General features: G+C 47.4%; 1 protein-coding gene across 14 annotated transcripts in view; it reads right to left on the reverse strand.

The window, feature by feature from the left end:
- Positions 1–1,129: 1,129 nt before the first annotated feature.
- PLEC (plectin) overlaps positions 1,130–21,120 on the reverse strand; it is a 181,521-nt gene continuing 161,530 nt past the window's right edge. For 11 of the 14 annotated variants that reach the window (XM_032959617.2, XM_032959615.2, XM_032959613.2 and 8 more), the window contains 8 exons: positions 20,858–21,020; positions 20,374–20,457; positions 20,023–20,136; positions 18,133–18,231; positions 13,664–17,089; positions 9,740–11,314; positions 7,591–7,617; positions 1,130–6,170 (listed from right to left, as the gene is read on the reverse strand). In XM_032959617.2, the coding sequence (XP_032815508.2) occupies positions 3,297–6,170; positions 7,591–7,617; positions 9,740–11,314; positions 13,664–17,089; positions 18,133–18,231; positions 20,023–20,136; positions 20,374–20,457; positions 20,858–21,020 (8,362 nt within the window). In that variant the 3' untranslated portion in view covers positions 1,130–3,296. The remainder of the gene's footprint in view (positions 6,171–7,590; positions 7,618–9,739; positions 11,315–13,663; positions 17,090–18,132; positions 18,232–20,022; positions 20,137–20,373; positions 20,458–20,857; positions 21,021–21,120) is intronic. The other 3 variants (XM_032959609.2, XM_076068998.1, XM_032959619.2) reach the window with 3 other exon arrangements.

Raw genomic sequence — 21,120 nt, forward strand, 5'->3', positions numbered from 1 at the left:
GAGTGTGCGTGTTTCTCTGTGCCCATGTTCGTGCGAATTTTGCTCCGGGTACTTCGGTTTTTTTCCCATCAATCAAATAAATCTTCATTTTTCTATAGCACTATTTCGTACAGAGGATGCCCATCCAATCTTGATTTGAAGCTTTAAAATAGACTTTTTTTAAAAGACTGCCTCAGCAGCAGACCATGCTTTCCCACCTGATGATGGGACGCTTGTGTTGCGCCCGAAACGTCGAGATTTATTTGATTTTATACCTACGTGACTTTACCGAAAGAACCAAAGAGTATGGGATGCCCATCCACATTTAGAAACACGCGTTTAGAATATTTGGCTGCGATACAGTTCCACATGATGGGCCAATTCGTTAAGCTATATCGTGTGGATAGGTCGCTTCTGACAAACAAAAAAAAGAGCTACATCGCTCAGCCGGACTTTACCCGGTCAAGCGGGGCTGATGGGAAGCATGAATGCGTTACATCGCCACCTCGTGGCGACCCTGGGGAACCGCTCCGCCACTAACGCCCAGCGTGCCGGCGTGCCGACACGACTCACATTGGGAGCTGTGGCCCGGTTATACCGCTGCGGAGCCACAGCGGGGGCGGCGAGAATTTAAGAAACTTTTGCATCGTCGGTTTCGCACGCCAAGCGCCGGATGCCGGTATCGAACACCGGCGGCTTTCTGAGTTGCAAGACGTGCGTGCGAACCGTGTTCGTTCACAACGGCGGCTTCTTTGCCAAGGAACGGGTGATGAAGTGTCATTCATACATTAACTCCGTTCTGTCTTCGCACGCATTACAGCATTATGTGTTTAGTCCATCAGCTTTTTGCCTTTCAGACGATGGTTATTATCAAGCAGCAGAGTTTTTGATTCATTTAAAACAAAAATGTTGCTCGATTATATTGGTCTGGAAAGCTGAAAGACTGATCGTAATTAATGTTCTATGTATAGGTATTTGGCTAAAACACTTGGTTCATGAATTTTTACTAATATAGCCTGATGCTGTATTACTTCTGTGTCTAAATTAACAACGCATCTGTGCTAATTAGTTAAATAGTTGGCCTGGAGAGTCTTCTTGGTTTTGAAATTGTTAACTTCCGCACAATGTATAAAAAATACAAAAACACACGTTTAAAGTGGATATACGTATACCTTTATTCACAAGTACAGTGTTTCTACACTATTTCCCTATGTAATGCTAGCTGCATTAACTTGGTCAGTTGGGTCAGTAGTAAAAGGCTAAAAACAGCATTTAAGAAAGGTTACGATTGCATCGAATGCAGTAGAGATATTTGTTAATGTACTGAGTAAATACAGATATGACTGGAACCAAAACACATACATGCATGCTCTTATAAATGAAATGCATAGAACAATGCCCAAGCAAACTTGCCAGTTAAGCACATCAGCAAAATTGAAAATAATAAAAACGACATTGGAGAGATTTTATTCAATAAAGCATTCATGCAAAAATAGTCTGATTAAGTACTTTCATTTCAAAACGTCTGCTTAAATGAGAAACAAAATTCCTGCATGCATCCCCTAAAACCATTTTGTACAAAATATATCAAATAATAAATTGAAGCTTTTGGTTGCAAAAGCGCCTAAATACGCGCAAGCCGATGGTGTCAGTTACTTTTATCTGTGCACTTGCGGCGGTATTGAGGAGCAAATACTACGCCTTACATTTTCCAGTTTCAATTAAACCATTGCAAGGATCTTATTCAGAACCGTATGTAACGTCCTGTATACACGCTTCTGTGTAATTCAATTAGACGTACCTTACTCCACCGTAAATTAATAAAACTCCATAAGCAAGTTATTTTAAGAACCACGCTGGTGAAAGCTCCAGCATCTGAACATCTTATATACGACGAAGCGTTCACGGCCACCGCAGTGGAACTTACGTGAGATTGCACCCTGGTGGCGCCTGACGATTGTTCAACCGTCTTGTCATTTCCATTTGGAATTTCAGAGCTCGTTCGATTACAAACTGAAACCCCATTGGTTGCCGGTTCACTGGCCAATTGCAACAAACGGGCGCCTTTACGTAACGCACCTGTGACCATCTCTCGCTTAAGCGACGCTTAAGTGGCCGTTATATTTATGCAGCAAGTGAATTGGAAACACATGAGATGGAGTAAATTGCCTGCTTAAACCTGAGCCAAAAACGCAACCGGATTTTATCCATTCCAACTTTAATAATGTTGTTCGTTAACGCCCACTCGGTGTTTTGGGCATTTAGGCCTTGTGCTCAGCAAACCGTGAAATATATATTTTTAAAAACATGTCCATGCTGTGAGTGAATTGACCTTTATTTTATACACTTGTATTGACATTGGCAACTGTTTATCTTTTTATATACTTTATATAAAATCATTATACCACTACCGTGAGCACCCAGCTCAGACAAGTGAATTCCATGTGGAGTAGTGAGCATGTAGTGTAAAAAAATAGAAACGTGGGTGAAGACTTCTAAAAGCTTGTACGTATCTCGTAATATGTTGACCAACGTTTATACCATTCGGGTAAAAACATTTTTAAGTGTGCATGGAAAAGTATGAGATGCGCATTTTGCATTTACATCTTGCATTCAAGTGGAGGTGCTATAATTCAAGGCAATAGCTACATCAAGAAAATGTGTTTAGAGCAATTTTTTGAGTTCAGCATCATTGGTCTTAGAAATACCGACTAAATTGATATAGGTTTGCGCTTTGCCTCCATGCACATACATAGAGAAAGCATTGTTGTTTTAAAGAAATTAATGAACATACAAATTGCAAAATGGATAAAAACTACTTATCCTGGATGAGATTACGAGTTTCAAACATAGATCGCCATTTATGAATAACATAAAATAAGCATTTAATATTAATATTGTGTTTTATGGTGGTATTTGGAATCCGCAAGTAAAATATGTAATGCTATAATTTCCCTTTTCCATACTGACTTATTTATAGCTTAATTTATACCGTAGAAACAGTAACATACCTATTTTACCATTTAATACGGTTTTACTAATGTTACAAAAATTATAATGGGAAGTAAATGCTGTTTTATTACAAATGCACCCAAACCAATATGGGTCTTATTTTCCATGACAAACATGTCAGGTGATAAAGCACTATGGCCAGCAATCATTTCCCTCTCATTAAAAAATAATCATCCTAAAATAATGTGCTCTCTTGTTAATGTAACTGTTGAAAGCAATGAGATCACACACACTAACATCATGGTCAACACAAAACCTGGAGACTCAGTCTCTCTCGGGTGCCTGAAGCTTTAAGTGCATTGCAACTAGTATCTCCGCTGCGTGTAGCTCCCAGAACTGAAGCCTCCAGAGCCCATGCCGCTGTAGCTCATGCTGTTGTACGACGTTGAACTGTAACCAGAGGAGCCGAGGCCTCCAAAGCTTGAGCCGGAGCCCGAGCCCAGATCTATGCTGCCTCGCCTCGAGCCTTGCCTTGAACTTGCTTTGGAGCTGGTCAGGGAGCCGTACGCTGAACCCAACCCACCGCTTGAAGAGATGACCCCGCTGGCCTCCAGGAGCCTTATCCCATTATCTGCATCCACCATGGACCGGTCCAGGGCGTCCTTGTAGGACATCCTTGCTCTGGTCTTGGGGCAAGTGAGATACTTGAAGTGAGTGGCCACATCGCGGAGCTTCTTCATGTTCGACTGATCGACGAGACCTTTGGGCAGTGCCTCCTCCAGTGTCAGACGCTTGGGGTTGCCTGGCTCCACCATACCACCGGTCAGATACTGAGCCTCCAGGTAGCGACGCCCAGACTCGTACGTCAGCAAGCCCTTGTTCATCGCTGGTAAAATGCCAAGCTTGGCCTTGGTGATGGGGTCTTCAAATCCAATGAATGCCTTTTCTGATGCTGAGATCATTTGACCTATGCGGCTATCAATGAGGCCCTCTGTTACAGCCGCTTTGATGGTATAACGCTTTCCAGAAAATGGATCCAAGATGCCCCCTGTGCAAGCCTGTGCCTCCACGAGTCTCTGGCCTGTGAAATTGTCCACTAGCTTCCTGCGCATGGCCTCTGCGACTGAGATCTTCTCGAGCTTCTGTGTATCTAGGATCCCACCAATGGCTGACGATTCTTCTGTAGGGTCACTCCAAATGCTGTCAGTGCTGTCAGGGCTGAGCAACGGACTCATTGGAAATGAAGATGACTTTGACTGAATGCTGCTCGTGCTCTTGGAGCTCTGATTGCCTGTCAGGAGGTCACCAAAGTCTGTGATAGAAAGCTGACCTGAACGATACATCTCTATGGCTGATGGATCTAAGCTACCTTTAGCGATTGCTTCTTCCACACTATACTGTCGCCCTGATCGTCTGTCAACGAGAACAGAAGTAACGACACCATCGCTACCGGTGGTAACAATCTCTTCCCATTCACACTCTTGTCCAGAGAGCTGCACGTAGGTTTCATGGTCAATTAAGCCTTTACGATAGGCTTCAGAAACTGTCAACTCCCTGTTTGTGTCGGGATCAATGATAATAACCCTGCGCTTTCTCACTGAAGACTTTGAAGACATCTTCCGCTCCTTCTTCTTTTCTTTGAGTGGGAGCAGGCAAAGGCCAGTGTCTGCATCAGTGATACACCGCTGCATCAGGTCCAGGTAGGTAAGATTTTCTTCGGTGTTTGGGTCGAAGAAGCCTTTGGTGTCATCACTTGGGTCAAGCAGGATTTGGTTCATTTCTTTATCAAACAGTCCTCTCTTGTATGCAACCTCCACAGGGAGCCGGTGGCTGGCTTGAGGATCAATGATGCCTCCAGTAGCAATCTGTGCTTCCAGGAGACGGATGCCATGGTCTTTGAGAATGAGGCCTTTTTTCATTGCTTGGAAAAGTGAGATGGTCTTCCCTGAGTAAGGGTCTTTGTAGCCAGTCACTGCTCTCTCCGCCGACAAAAGCTTGTCGCGGTACTCTTGACCGACCAGAGCTTTCTGCGCTGCCTCATCCACGGAGAACTTCAGGTTTCGCACAGGATCGACTATGAAGCCTGTGGCTGCTTGAGCTTCCAACAATACCAGCCCTGTGCCTGGCCTGAGCAGCCCCCTCTTGATTGCACTGTAAATTGAGAGTTTTTCCTTTGTTGCCTCGATGTAGAGCCCAGCAATGCCGATGAAACCGTCAAGGTAGTTCCGGATGGAATGGGAAACTTCCTCAACTGACGTCGTACCAGATTCGAGATCATTTGCAGTTTTTTGAGTGATCAGGCCAGAGCTCATTAGCTCCTGCAGCGTCACTTTGCGACGCAGTCCGTCGAAGCTAAATGATGTGATCCTGGTTATGATCTCAATGATTATGATGATTATGCGTTTGATGGTCACTTTTCCGGTTCGGTACTGCGAAAGTAGTTCATTTCTCTTATTCTCATTGATCAAACTTGTGTTGTACAACACCTCCCACACTGACATTTGCTTGCCAGAAAATTGTCCACAAGGAATGTCCATCATAGTATTTTTAAATTCCTTTTGTGTTTCTATCTCAGAATAAATGTATGTTGTCTCTATGGTGCTGGAACCACTGCTGGTTCCATTTGTTTTGGCTTTATCCACTTCGATTTCCCCATTGGTTTGGGTTGCGTTCGTCTTTTCTATCAACGCTTGCATCTCAATCTTCTTCTGCTCTTCAATTCTCTGCAGCTCAATCCTCCTCTGCTCCTCAAGCCTCTGGATCTCAAGCTTCCTCTCCTGCTCCAGCTTCTCCAGCTCCAGCTTCTTCTGCTCATTCTGCCTCTTCGTCTCTTCCTCCAGACTCTTGAGCTTCCTGAGGAGCTCCTTGTTCTCTTGCTCGGCGCGTTTCTTCTCCTCGTCTGACCTGGTCTTCTCCAGGTCCAGGGCCTCGCGCTGACGCCGTTGGAACTCGTCCTCGTACAGCTTCTGCTTGCGGAGGGTCTCCTCCATCTGAGCTCGCAGGCGAGCGTTCTCCTCCTCTTGCTGCTTGCGCATGCGAGCCTCGGCCTCAAGCTGCGACCTGGCCTTGCCCAGCTCCGTCTCCAAGGTCCTCTCCAGCCGCGCCTTCTCCTCATCAAGGATCCGCTGCTTCTGCAGCATGGACTCTCGCTCTCGCTGGTACTTCACGCTGTCCTCCTTCAGTTGCTTCTGCATGATCTCAATCTTGTGCGTAATTTCCGTCTCCTCTCTTTTCACCGTCTGCGCGGCGGGGGGCAAAAGAGAGCGAGTTTAGTTTGGGGAAAAAATGCGGTCATGTTTTTGACTGCTCAGCGTGTTAGTCGAACGGCATTGAGCAGTAAGATACGGAATTGAATAATTGATACGTGGAAATGAATGTGTTGTTTAAAAACAAATCAATAAAATGGAAACTACTGTGTTAATGCAGTGCGGTCTTTTGGTTAATTATACTGGCTAGTTTGGGATCAGGCACAGCACTTGTAAAAAAAAAAACTTAATATTCATAAACGTTATTAATGAGCAAATCTATTAATAGTAACCAACTGTGTAAAGCAAATGCATATTCGTATGACTGAAGATGATAATCATATAAAATGTGAGTAAGACATTGAATTAAAAAAAAAAACTCCTACTTGTACATGCTAATTCTTGCAACTAAAAGTTTAATGTTTCTAAACATTTTTTTTTATATATATATAGTGGATAAAACTCGCGCAGTGCCAGTGCCTGTATATCCGAATTCGTACAGCGCGACCACAAACGTTACAACAGCAATAAGCGCATTAGCATTTAGCGATGTTGTGATCAATGGCTTCCAAAGCATTTGCCGAACTTGCGGCGTGATGGGAGGGGAGGTCGGGTGCAGTAGTCGCAGCTTTAAGCACAAACATAAGAGAACTCCTCTTATCTGTTTTCCCCCATTACCCACAATTCCTGTTATCTACATGAGCCGTTGGGTCTGCGGACACTTTTATTATCATACATAATCAGCCCTATTCTTCCAATTGTAATTAGCGACGATTATCTGCGGATAGTAGAGAAAATTGTGGATAGCTTTGCAGATAATGGGTTACGCAATATTGAGCTGGGATCCGCAAATTCGAAGGGTGCTGCTGTGGCGAGATATGAACTACCTCGCCTGATATACACAAGGTTGTGGGTTCAATCCAAACCCTGACGCCTATATATTTGAAGTTTGCATGTTCTCCCCGTGGTCATGTGGATTTTCCCCCAGGTCCTCCGGTTGTTCCCTCCCCATTTATAAACATGCATTTAGGGCATTTGGCTGCTATAAATGTCCACGTGATAAGCCACTTCGTTGAGCAATCATTTGTTTCCATGCCGCTTCCGACAAAGAGCGACATAGCTCAGTGGGCCTTACCTGGTAAAATATTTTCTTAAAAAAAACTGTTAGTTTCATAAAATTCTCACATTTTTGCGGATAAGAGGAGTTCTCCTGTTCCATACCTCACTTCTTCTGAAGAGGATAGGGCTACTCTTATAAAGAAGAAGTGTACAAGAATCACAGCTTCAGCAATTTACAACACACAGCGTCATGCGCCTTTTGCAGCAGTGCGAACACCCAGGAATCTGCGGGGCAAGCTGAAACTGGGCGGCAACATTCGAAACGCATTACACCAAACCGTTGGGCACATTTCACCTGCGGCGACTCCTCAATGCTCAGTAACTAAAGTCAAGAAACGGGAACGGGGAAGAAAGTGCAAGGTGCAACAAGTGAAGTCAAAACCAAGAAGAAAAGGCAACGGACAGGACTAAAAAGACACCACTTGATTTCAGGTCAGACACGTGTCAGAATAGAGAACTGTAAGTTATAGCCATTTGAGATTTTTTTTATGAACACGTGCCGGTAACGTTAGATGTTTAGGATAATGGCATTTCGCATTTTAACACTACCTGCGTACGCTCAGGCCCTCTGCGTTTCTGTGTATGTATATTCTCAAAGCAGCATTTGTTTAAGAAGCCAGCATAATCCATACGGTATTTATAAATGGATGCATACGGAGTTGTCATTAAATTTATACAAATGTTTATAGTTTTAACACATTGATTTAAAAAAATGCTCCTCATCCACCATTAACAAGGGGTAAAGCAGTGGCATGGTAGGGCCGGTGCACGCTGAACCCAGCCGACTGAGTCAAATCTGACCAAGCGCTGGCTTTAACTCTTCACCAACATTCCCCAACAACCCCCATGACCCTACATGGTGTTTGGAGGCGTTCATGGTAATGCTTTCAACTCGTAACGTGCCACCGCTGCAGGGTATTCGCTCGCTCTCGTAGAGTGAGTGTGAGTGAGAGAGAGAGAACGGCTCAGAGGCATGAGGAGAGACTCCAGACGAGCCAGGAAAGGCAGCGGCGGGATGAGCTGGCGCCAACAATTGCCCAAGCTCTGGGGTCCTCTCTAATAATGTCTTATCGGCACTAGAAGCATTCAGAGAAAACTCACACTTTCGAAGGGATAAACACTGTCTCACTTAAAAACGGAACACATGCGAGTCTCAGTTTAACTCTGGCTTTCTCCTGGAGAGCCAGAGTATGGCACCTCTATCCAACTAGCTTCGCAGAGGGCATCGTGATTATTTTTTAGGAAAATATTTAAAATAGCTACTATGTTATTATGAACTTATCAAAAAAATGCATTGTCTTTGGGAAACTTGCCTATGTATTGTTAATAGACGTTAACGGGGGGGGGGGGGGGGGGTATTACTGTATATTCAACAAATGTTGCTTCATATCTCTGATTAGAAAAACAAGTGATTGGCAACACGAGGAATGCGTTTGCTTTGTGCCAGGCTTGCCAGTTAGAAATCCCCGAAGAGTACACATGAACACATTGTTTCAACGCAGGTAGTTTAAAATCGAAAGATGAACATTGCATGCGTATCTGACCTAAAAACAAGATGGCACACGAACAGAGATTTGACTTTGCCACATCCCGTGTGACTTTAGAAAAAAAAATATCAGTGTTTTGCGTTGCTTACCGTGTGCATCGTGCCCGCTCACTTTTGAACCGCAGTGTGCCTGACACTGATTGATAATCGCAGACTTAAAAAAAAAGTCCCATAGATATAACTGCGCAACTCGAGCTATTAGTGTACTGTTTGCCTTTTAGCGTTCTCTGGTCTAACACTGGTGAGACAAGACAATAAAGAAGGCCTCCTCTGGTGTAGCTTCAAAGACAATTGCAAATATTATCAGAGCATGTTTTCTTTGCGACTTTTGCCACAAGTAACGTGTGGCTAATGCGGACTCAATGCCTTGCAATAGGGATATCCATTTGGTGTTTGAACATCTTAACACCTCCTGCTTGATTGTCAGAAAGGGTAAAGCCCATTCTTATTTTTCAATTTCATACTGGCAAAAAGGTCCCATAGACTAAAACACTTTTTGCCATCCGATTAAACTGTTAAATGTTCAACTTGTAAAATGTAAGCATGTATAAAAAAAATTTCATTTGTGTACGTGAGCTGTATTCAGAAATTCAAACCATTATTGCACGCGTGACGCTCGTTTGTTTCTCCATTCAACTTGGATAAAAACAAATCCATGCTGTAGCCGCAAGCAGGTGCAACAATGAACGTCATGTTTCTCATCGATGTTGGAGACAAACTCTCAAGAACCGTATTTTAGAGCCCGTTGAAAATTGGCTATTTCAACATCTGTGTTGTGATATACAGTACACACATCACTGTATAAACAAAGACTGTGTGTTTTAAATGCGAGCCGATTCAAATATTTTCTTTCACCCCAAACATTGGCCATGTCTGCCTTGAGTCGGGATGCGAGTACCTCTACTGCGAGCTTCTGCTTCGAAACCTCATCCAGCAACCTCTTATTCTCCGCATCTTTTTCCTCAGCCACGCGATTTGCTCCGAAAGCCTCCAACCTCAGTGCCTCCCACTTCGTCTCGTCCTCCTGAATCCGCCTCCTTTGACGTTCCAGTTCCACCTCCGTGTCCCTCTTCAACCCCATCGCCTCCTCGTATGCCCTCTGCGTAGTATCTCTCTGAGCCCCCAGCTCCTTCAGCTGGCTGTCCTTGTGGTGCAGCTTGGCCTCCATCTCCTGCTGCCACTGCTGCCGGCTGGAGGCCTCCTGCCCAACGGCGCTCTTCTGCCGGCGCTCCGCTTCCTTTGCACCCTCCTGTAGCCTGGCGATCTCCTGCTCCAGCTCTGCGCACTTGCGCGCTCCCTCTCTCTCGGCCACTTGCCTCGCCTTCATTTCCACCTCCACCCTCTGGGCCTGCACCTTCAATTGTTCTATTAATGTCTTCTGCTTGGCAGCGTCCGTGGCCATCGTGGCCTTTTCCCATTCGGCCTTCTCCGCTTTATTCTTTTGCTCCACCATCGTCTTTTCTATTTGTGCCTTAGTCTTCTCAAGGGTCTGTAATTTACCTGTGACGATCTTGAGTTCCTGGGCTAAGGTTTTTTTTTCCTCGAGCCCATATTTCAACTCTAAGTCCTTCCTCTCTAAATTCTGCTTCAAGTTCGCTTCTTGTTTTAGGGCCTGCTGTTGTGCTTCCAGCTTTACCCTCATAAGTTCTTGATCGTGATCTAACTTAAGCTTATCCAACTCATCTCTTAGCTTGACAGCCTCTTGTTCCGTCTTGCCTTTCTCCTGATTCAGTAGCAGGGCTTTCTGCAAGCGAGCGGTCAAGGAATCGATCTGTTCTTTGTGCAATTTGCATTTTCTGTCACATTCAGCCTTTTCCTTAAGTGTGCCCTCGATTTGCATCTTCGTTTCTAAGACGGCCTTCTCAAATCCTCTCTTTAAATCTGCGGTCATTTCCAGCTGCTGTTTGAGCGTCGATATCATCCTGTCGTCGGCTTCCTTCTGACGCGTGTGCTTCTCAATGGATGTTCTCATGTTCTTCTCCTCCACTGCTTTCGTTTGCCTAGCAATGGCGTCTTGCTGCATGGATGTAGTGGCGGAGGACCACTGCTCCTCGATCCGATTCTTCTGGCGGAGAAGTTCCTCGGCCTGCTGCCTCTGCCTTTGCACCTCCTGCTCTGCGTCCCTCAAACTCTTCTTCAGCTCCGCCTGGACCTTCTGATTCTGCGCTGACATTTCGCGGACCTGTGACTCCAGTTTCACGCGTGCAGCCTCCTCCGATTTTGATTTAACCATCAGCCCTTCAAGAGTCTTCTCCGTGGCCAACTTTTCTTGCTGCGCTTTAGTCAAGGCAGCTTTCATTTCATTAACTTGTTGACTGATGAGGCCCTTCTGCTTTTCCTGATCTTCTAGCTGTGTCTTGAGGTGGCTGACTTCTTGATCTGACGTTGCTTTTTGTTTTCTGGCTTCGGTTTCATTCACCCGGCACAGCTGAGCCTCCTGTTCCTTGAGCTCGGTTTGCATTCTCACCTGCTGCTATTTTATAAAATGGAATAAGTTGCACATTACAATCATTCTTGCATTTAAGCTCCGACAACACTTTCTGTTTTATTCTGAAATCGACACAGCAGCAGCCCGGCGATAACCTTTGCAATGTTTTGCAAAGGTGGTTGATGTTGATCTGATAAGCGCGTAGCTTAATGTTCTTCACTAATTTTCAGGGAGTGTGGGGGGGGGCACTTTCACCGATAAGACATCAGTGTGAGATGCCGCCATACATTTGCAACCACTGGGTTTGACAGCGTTATGATGGGGGGGGGGGGGGGGTGTTGTCACACGTGTTGTCTATTTGTCAGTGGGCCGCACGTAAGGGGGCCGCATTAAAGGCCACCAGGGGCCGCAAGTGGCCGGCGGGCCTTGCGAATGAAGGACGCCGCTGTAGCCGATGCCGACAAGGGTGGGGGGGTTATAGCAGATGCTTGTCTTTTGAGCAAAATGCCCCCCTCTTCACATGCAGATGACATCCGCAAATCGCTTGCAGATGCCAGCACGGATCCTGCACTTACGGAAGCAAGAGAAATGGATCCACTGGAAAAGTGCTTGAAGTCACCTTTCAAGCAGGTGCCTCTCGCGAACACACTTTGCGGTTAAGTTCAGCCCCCCAGGTTGGAAGGTGTTAAAAGTCACACGGTTGAACAAGTTGGTGTTCCTGCATTCCAACTTGTCTCTTTTTGGCGTTAAAAAGAATGTAATTTCAATGAATGTTTCTGTGCGTAGAGGACATTTGCTGGGTACTGTTAATAAGGTACGCATATATATTGCATTGTCTATGACAAGGAACCAGTTTGGAAGCCAAAGTGTGGTACAGCATTTAAAAGGGTTAAAAAGATCAACCGTTCTGAATTGCATGAGATATTAAACCATGCAACGTGCAAAACATGTGGCAATGTTTTGAGCTGTGTTAATGCCATTAAGATTTTGAGGAATACAGACTTTATAAAGCACGGCAGACACAGGTGCCAACGATCAAATTGTCGTACGCGCACCTTGGCATATTCGCCAATAACGCTGTGGCCTTAAAATTATAAAAATGTATAGAACAAGCGACGTTTTGGGCAATCACTCTTCATAGCACATAAACTAAGACAGGCGAGCACCCAAAACATCGCCAATTGAATATTTTTTTCTTAATTTTAAACGCAGTGCTATTGACAAACCTAATTTTTTTTTCAATTGTTATTTGTGCTTTTGCACTCCTGCTCGTACAGCATCGCCAAATAGTTTGTTTAAAATCGCCATGAAAGAATGGTATACCTGACCACTGTATTACTGCTGATTTTCGCCAACACGGTCTGCAAATGTGCACGTGGCAGATTTGCACCCTGCGTATTACAGCGTGCTCTCGCGAATTAAGTGAGTACGTCGTACGGCGTTCGGATTTCAGAATGTGGCAAAGGTGGGGAAATAGCGAAGGCAAAGAACCGCAAAAGAAGTTCCCAACAAGTGCAAAAACAAAGAAGACAATGTACGTTCGGCATATAATATTGCATGTGCGCTATTACGCTCGAATGTCGTGAATATAGCACTAAAGTAATTGTCGGAATGGGATTTTCAAGGGTTCACATATACTCAAATGCATCACTGTATTTGAATGCAAAGCAACAAGGGTTGGTGGATAATATAGGTCTGTGAAACTACAAAACCTGAAAGGTTGTACAGCAAACGGGTTTGCGAACCTGTTTGAATGTCATCCCTTTGTGTATAATTTAATCTCCTTAATATTGATTAAGCCAAACACCCGAATGCAGAAATTTTGACGACAACAAATCCTGAGATTGACTGAGTTTCTATCCTGGACAAATAAATGAAGTAATAATGCACTTCCATTACTATTAAAATATGATTACACAGATCTAAACTATAAACAAGACTAAGTATCTTGTTATTTTAATTTGGGTCCATCAATAATGCAACTTTCAGGTGATAACAATGATTAAAAATATTGATCTTGACAACAAATATGTAAATAGCATTGAAGGAGATGAGAGTGATTGTAATATTAAAGACTAGGTCGACGGTGGTGGTGATGTTGGTGATAATTTTGGTGATGATGTTGATGATGGTGGTGGTGGTGGTGATGATGATGATGGTGGTGGTGATGGTAGTGATGTTGGTGATGCTGATGGTAGTGATGTTGGTGATGATGGTGGTGGTGATGGTAGTGATGTTGGTGATGCTGATGGTAGTGATGTTGGTGATGATGGTGGTGGTGATGGTAGTGATGTTGGTGATGATGATGGTGATGATGGTGGTGATGGTGAGGATGATGATGGTGATGATGATGGTGGTGATGGTGGCGATGGTGGTGATGCCAAGACGTCCTACCTCGTGAGCCTCGGTATGGGCCTTCTCCGCCTCCTTCTTCAGCCTCTCCCTCTCACGCTCCAGCTCAGAAATCGTGGCCCTCAACCTCGACGCCTCGTTATCCGTCTGGGACTTCTGGACGTCCATCTTCTGCAGGAGCTGGATCTTCTCCTGGGCGTGCCGCTCGGCCGACACCCTCTTGGAGTTGATCTCGTCCATCTGCGACTTGAGGCTGATGGACTCTTCCTGGGCGCGCGCGCGCTCCTTCGTCAGCTCCGACACGAGCATCCGCAGCCGCTCCGCCTCGATGTTCACCTCGTGCTGCCTCTGCCTCTCCTGCTCCAGTGTGCGCTGGAACGTCTGGGTCTCCACCTCGAGCTTCTTCTGAATCTCCGTCCTGTCCTCCGACAGCTTCTTGGCCCTCTCCTGCGCCTGGTCGAACTGCCGTTGCACCGCCTGGGCCTCGGCGCGCAGCTGGCTGGCCTCCTGGATGGCCTGCAGCTTCTCGCGTGCCAGGCGCTCGGCGAGGGCCCTCTGCTGCGCCAACTCCTCCTCCGCTTGCTTGCGGAGCCGCGCTGACTCGTCCGAGTTGGTGCGGAGCCGGGCGGCCTCCTCAGCGAGTTGCTTCATCTTGGCCGCCTCCTCCTCGAGCATCTTTTTCATGTTCTCGGAATCGTTGGCAGCGCGCTTGCGGTTGTCCATTTCATTCTGCGCCTTCAGCCGGAGCAGCTCCTCCATCTGGGCCTTGAGGCGAGCCAGCTCCTCTTCCACGAGGCCTTTCTGCCTGATCGCCTCCGCCACTTCTCCTTTCATTCTCATCAGCTCCTCCTCCAGAATTGACTTTTGGTGGTCGCTATCCTCCAGAATCGTCCGCAGACGAGTGAGCTCCTGTTCGGCCATCGACTTCTGTTTTTGCGTCTCCGCGGCGATGCGCTTTTGCCGCTCCGCCTCGGCCTCGGCCAAGGCCTTCAGGCGCAGCGCAGCCTCCTCGGCCTGAGTGCGCTTTCCCGCCTCGTGCTCCGCCTCACGCCTGTGCTTCTCTGCCTCCTCCTGGAGGCGGGCCTTCAGCTCGGCTTGTTGCTCCGCCCGAAGCTTCAGCACCAGAGCCTCCTCGGCCTGCTGCCGGATCATGCTGGCCTCCTTCTCGGCGGCGATTCGAGCCTTCTCCGCCTGCTCCGCTGCTTTGCGCGTGCGGTCGGCCTCCAGGCGAAGTTGCTCCACCGTCTTCTCCTCTCTCTGCCGGAGCTTCTTCATCTCAGCGTCCTTCTCGGCCAGAGCCGCCTGGCGTGCCATTTCCTCAGCGTTGATACGCGTCTGCGCCGCTTCATGCGCCAACTTCACCTGACGTGCTGCCTCATCTTCGGCCTTCTGCTTCAGCATCATCGCCTCATCTGCCTTCCTCTTGAGCTTCTCCAGCTCCTCCATGGCTGCCTTCCACTGCTGCGCGGCCTGCTGCTCGGCGACCGTCTTGCGGGACACTTCTTCCTGAGCCTCTTTCTTCCGCATAGTTTCATCCATCGCTATCTTTTTCTGTTTGTTCGCCTCTTCTTCGGCATTTTCCTTGAGCCGGGTTGTTTCATCAGCCATTATCTTCAGCCTTTTCAGCTCTCCTTCAAGGTCGAGCTTTCCCTTGGACGCCTTTTCAAACTCGATCTTCAAAATATGTATCTCTTCCTCTATCAATCGGCGTTGAATGATCGTCTCGTCGACTAAAGCCTTCTGGCGCTGCATTTCAAGGTCAGATTGCTGTCGGATTCTTGCCATTTCCTCCTCAATTGCCTGCTTCTGCTGCGTCGCCTGCTCTTGCAGCATCCGTCGCTGGTGCGCCTCTTCCTCAGCGAGCCGTTTCAGCCGCTCATTTTCCCTCTCGCGCTCCTTCAGGGTGATCTCAGCCTCTGCTTTGAGCTTGCTGGTCTCCTGGATGGCGTTCAGTTTCTCCTTGAGGATGCGCTCGGCTTCCGCCCGTTGGTGAGTTGCCTCCTCCTCTGCCAGATGTCGCTGGCGCATGGCTTCGTCTGCCGTAGCCCTCAGACGAGCGGCCTCCTCCGCGAGCTCCTTCATCTTCAAAGCCTCTTCCTCCATTATTTTTTGCGTTTTCTCTTTCTCCTCTTTGGATTTCTTCTTGTTCTCCTCCTCCGTTCTGTGCTTCAGCCTGATCAGCTCCTCCATCTGGGCCCGAACCTTCGCGAGCTCCTCCTCCAGCACCTTCTTTTGGCGCACCGCCTCAGCGACCTCTGCCTTGAGTCGCATCAGCTCTTCGTCCAGCAGGGACTTCTGCTGCTCCGAGTCGGCCATGATGGCGCGAAGGCGAATGAGCTCCTGCTCCGCCTGCAACTTTTGCTGCGACGTCTCCTCAGCGATGGCCCTCTGCCTCTCCAGCTCCTCCTCCGCCATGACCTTCTGGCGCAGGGTAGACTCCTGCGACTGGGTCCTCCTGGACGTTTCCCTCTCGGCCTCCGACTTCTGTTTCTCCGCCTCCTCTAGAGCCAAGCTCTTCTGCTGGGCCTGCTTCTCGGCCTGAAGCTTCAGACGCAGCGCCTCGTCGGCCTTCTGCCGCCACTTTTCCAACTCCATCTCGGCCGCCTGCCGAGCCCTCTCTGCGTCCTCCACCATCTTCTTGCGCCGCTGCGACTCCTCCTGCAGCGCCGTCATCATCGTGTGCTCCTGCTGGCGGCTCTGCTCCAGCTCGTTGACCTTCTCCACGAAGGACACCCTCCGCGCCTGGATTTCCACCTCGATGCTCTGCTGCGCCACCTCCTTCGCCAGGCGGATCTGCTTCTTGGCCTCCTCCTCCGCCTGATCTTTCTTCTTCTGTGCCTCTTCCGCCATCTTCTTCAGGCGCTCGACCTCGAGCAGGGCCTGCCTCTTTTGGTTGGCGGCCGTCTGCTCCGCCGCGACCTTCTTCTGGAGTTCCTCCTCGGCCAGCTTCTTCTTGCTCGCCTCCTCCTCGGCGAGGCTGCGGTAGCGCGCCGCCTCCTGCTCGGCGTGTTGCCTCTGCTTGGCCGCCTCCTCGGCGAGGGCCCTGAGGCGCGCCAGCTCGCCCTCCGCATCGGCCTTCTGCCGTGCCGTCCTCTCGAACTCGACGCGGATGACGCGTATCTCCTCCTCGATCTGACGCCGCTGCGTGAGCACCTCTTCCACCAGGGTGGCCTGCCGGCGCACCTCCGACTCGGAGCGGTTCTTGAGCTCCACCATCTCCTGCTCGATGGCCTGTTTCTGGACCGCGGCCGCCTCGACGGTGTTCCGCCGCTTCTCCGCCTCCTCCTGGACGATGTGCCGCAGCTTGTCGGCCTCGCGCTCCGCCTGCACCTTTTCCTGCGCGTACACGTCCGACAGTTGCCGCTGGCGCTCCAGCTCCACCTGGATCTCCGTCAGCCTGAAGATGGCCGTGTCCACCTCGCGCTGGGTGTGCTCCGCCTGCTGCTGCGTGACCTTCTCCGAGCGCTTCTGCCCTCGCACGCGCACACGGACGGCGCTCGTTAAGAGAGGGGGCTATTGGGTCCGAGTACATCAAATTCTTTCGCGCCGTAGGTAGCCAACCCTGCTAATCGGAGGTGCGCGGTTAGCAATGGCTGAACAAGTGGTGTCAGAAGCTGGCTACTGTGTTTTTGCTCAACTATCGTGTAAGTGGGTTGCTCTCTGATGTTCTTTTGGCTTGTGCCCGCGTATTTTTCATATGTATGTATGAATGTTTAACTTATTTCGCACCGTAAGTAGCCAACCATGCCCCGTGGTCCTCGTTTCACGTGCTGGGAGCTTCTTCAACCAACTGATTCAGGTCTCAAGAAACTCCAAGGGCTTGGAGTGAAGCATCGCATATGCTTACTCTTTGGTTCTTTCGGTAAAGTCACGTAGGTAGAAAAAAAATATTTTAGATTTTCTTTTTTACCTACGTGACTTTACCGAAAGAACCAAAGAGTATGGATCACTGCAGTCACGAAAACTTCAAATCTAGAATTGCATATGCTGCAAGCTGATTCAGTTCATGAAGAGGCTCCGTGAGATAAATCAATCAATCATAGCTTAAGGATAGGCTCCTTTGACACACAAGGGGAAGTGGAAAATCTGCAATGCTCGTAAAATCAATTGAGACATATGCCATGAATACACACGTAGCATTATCCACCACCTAATGTTGTATCAAACTCAAAATGGGTACATTTGTTATATATGCTCCAATGAGACAACAACAACAAGCATTGAAAACAATACAAACAGGATGGTAAAAGGAAGACATTATTCTTGATTCGAATCACAGTCCTGAATTCCGCGACACGTCATTGACCTTCCGGGGCGAAGTGCAGCCACCCTGGAAGCCACTGGAGCTGTGGACTTTTAAACGTCGTTTGACAACGAATTTCTTTATAACTTCTTTCAGTGTTTAGCTTGTCGTTCCCCCCGCACCTCCGATTGGCACGGTCAACTACGTAGTGTGGTAAAGAAGTTCAACATAAGTACGTACATACATGTGCGAGTGTACGTCCGCTAACCTGCTCATCCTGTAGGCGTTTGAGGGTCTCGTTGAGGAACTTGACGTATTGGCTTGTCATGGTGACAAGGGCCGTGTAGCGGGTCCGCAGAGTCATGTACTACAAGCGCGAGACATCAGACACACGCGAAAAGCTGTAACACCCTAGTAGGCGCACATCGTCCACACACTCCGTGCCCACACAGCTATATTCATTGCTACGTCTGATATTGAACTCATAGTTCAAGCGGAATTTTCCCCACTTTTTACAAGATCACCACTCAAAATGTTTCACGTCTCAAATTTATATCCCTCAGGACTGCACCATCAGCTTTTCTCATTATTTGTCGCGCATCCAACTTGATTACACGAGGTGATGAGTTCTCACTTAAATATGGTTGAATTTAATAATCCTCTTGTGTCCATGTTGGGTTAAATTAGATTTTTATTGATGAGCAAAGTGTTGTCCATTACGGCTTACGGTAGGACTCCACTCATTCTTGGTGATGTGCCGGAGAAATACCACGGATCCTGTTATCCGCGGAGATATTTAACACACCTAATGCACGGGAAAATGTGGTGGCTAATTTCGGATATTTGGAACAGAATTACTGCTGATAACGACTCCCATGGACAACAGAAGTCGTGGGTGACAGGGTAACAGACAAGGGGAGTTCTTCCCTACTGAATGCCATGACATTCATGGGAAGAAAACTGCATCACGATAGCACACTAGGCTTTAGCACCACTATTGGCTCATTTACAGTAGCAACAGACTGACATGAGTAATATATTTTTTGCAAAAGCAAAACATTACAGTAAGATTTGGTACAGTACACAAAATTCAAAAACTAGTATCTTGCACTAAAGATGCATTACCTAAACTATCAACAGAAGGTGTATATCGGATTAATTGTTCATGTGGCAGCTGCTACATTGGGCAGACGGGACGTAACATCAGCGTAAGACTAAAAGAACATCAGAGAAATATTAAATTATCTCAAACACAACTGTCGGCAGTGGCAGAACATGCTTGTCAACAAGGACACTCAATTGATTTTGACAATGTTGCAGTGGTGTGTAAAACTAATTATTACTGGCAAAGACTAATTAGAGAATCCATTGAAATTGAGAGGAACAAGAATAACTTTAATCGCTCTGACAGCTACCGGCTTAGTGCGGCCTGGAAGCGTATTATTAAATAATACACATTACATTTTGATTTAAAGAATTACTAATCTACAACTCATTACTAATCATAACCAATGACTGATTACTAATCGATTATATAATTACATTACCCCCCCTCCGCCTCTAATCACTGCACCTGATGAGTTAAGTGATGACGTCACTCTTCTGCTCTATATAAAACCGGGAGCAAGCGAGGGCTTTACCATTCTGGCGAATTGCCCGATGATACTGGAAGTATTTACCAGCGAAACGTCGTACTCAAACTGTAAATGTGGATTAACTCTTCAACACACCGGTGGGCTGAAGTAGTGAATTATTTGTCTTTTGTCAACGTGACACTTTTCTTTGCTGATTGGCCGTGTCGGGTGGTGGATGGTTACGACACATTTATAAATAAACGCGATCTAACCCAAAAACCTTTATTATGAATAATATATTTCATATTAAGGTCAACCACAAGCGGGCTGTTAATATACCATATAAGGCAGGGCTCATAATCAACTTAAATATTATTATCATGTGTGTACAAGTGTGTGTGTGTGTGGGGAGCAGTGGCGCAGTGGTTGACACGCCGAGCTACAAACCCGGCGACCCGCGTTAACTATGAAGGCCTTTCCGGCCTTCATAGTTAACAGCTAACAGCGCTTGCTCCAAATGTCTGTCAACGCTACACGGGAGACCTTTGTTGTGCGTGCGTTTGTTCATTTTGTCCGCGCATTACCTCCTGCAGCACAGAGTCGGAGGTGGAAACCAGGCGGCGGCGCTTGATGGGAGACTTGAGACCTCCGTGAGTGTCTGCCGTGGCCTTGTATATGAGAAGGTGCATCTCGTATTCCTGGGGAGACACAACGCAGTGGAAACAATATGCCTCACGTTGCCAATCCACTAAGCCATTATCCAGAACTGCTAAGAAGAGATTCTTCAACTGATACTGAGCCAACCGACTCAAGTGACACAAAAGCTGGTTAGCATTGCATTTCCAAAACATTTGGTACAATCCAAGTTTAATATTCATTGACCACTCCGAGATGCCTTAATTTCCCCTTGAATCTAATACGTGTGCAGGCCATACCTTAGCTGCAGAGTGGTACTGGTCGGAAGACTTCTGGCTCTCATCCACCTTGATCTGGTTCTTCTCAATGTCATTGGCCAGGTTCTGCAAGAGAGGGAAGAAAATCAAACTCACTGTTGATGCCGATCACAACCGTGACCAATTCAGTGTCCCCCCATGCTCAAACGAGCATCGAGCTGTGTCCATTTTTGCGCAATTTCAGATGCGCTTCCGTGACCGTCTGGAACGCTCTGCCTTCCGATATAAGGAAGCCACTGGAGCTATCCACTTTTAAATATAGATTAAAGGCTCACCTTTCTTTCAAATTACTTTTTTAGTGTTTAGTTTGTTTTGTTGTCCTTCCCCCCCCCCCAGCCTGCACCTCCAATTAGCACGGTTGGCTACGTACGGTGCGAAAGATGTTCAGCGTACATACCTACACATCCGTCAGACTTCCCGAGCAAAGTGTTGTCAATTCCACGTCAGAGGGGACAATGTTATTCACCTTCTCTCTCTCGAGCTGCTCCTCCAGCCCTCGGACATCCTCTATCTTGGTGGCCTGCAGCTTCTCCTGAAGCTTCAGCGTGTCGTCCACCCACGTGAGTAGCCAGCCCGAGCCCTCTCGATAGCTGCGCAGAAGCTTGGCCAGGTTGTCCAGCTCCCTCAGTCTACAGTGATGCATTCATTCGTTAAAACAAACATCCAAAGTCAAAGTGGTTTCCGGCTTGAGCATTGAGGCGGTGCTCATCTCCTCCTTACAGCCGTGAG

Source organism: Petromyzon marinus, chromosome 23, assembly GCF_048934315.1.
Source record: "Petromyzon marinus isolate PM22_M1 ecotype Great Lakes invasive population chromosome 23, UKy_Petmar_22M1.pri1.0, whole genome shotgun sequence".
NCBI lineage: Eukaryota > Metazoa > Chordata > Hyperoartia > Petromyzontiformes > Petromyzontidae > Petromyzon > Petromyzon marinus.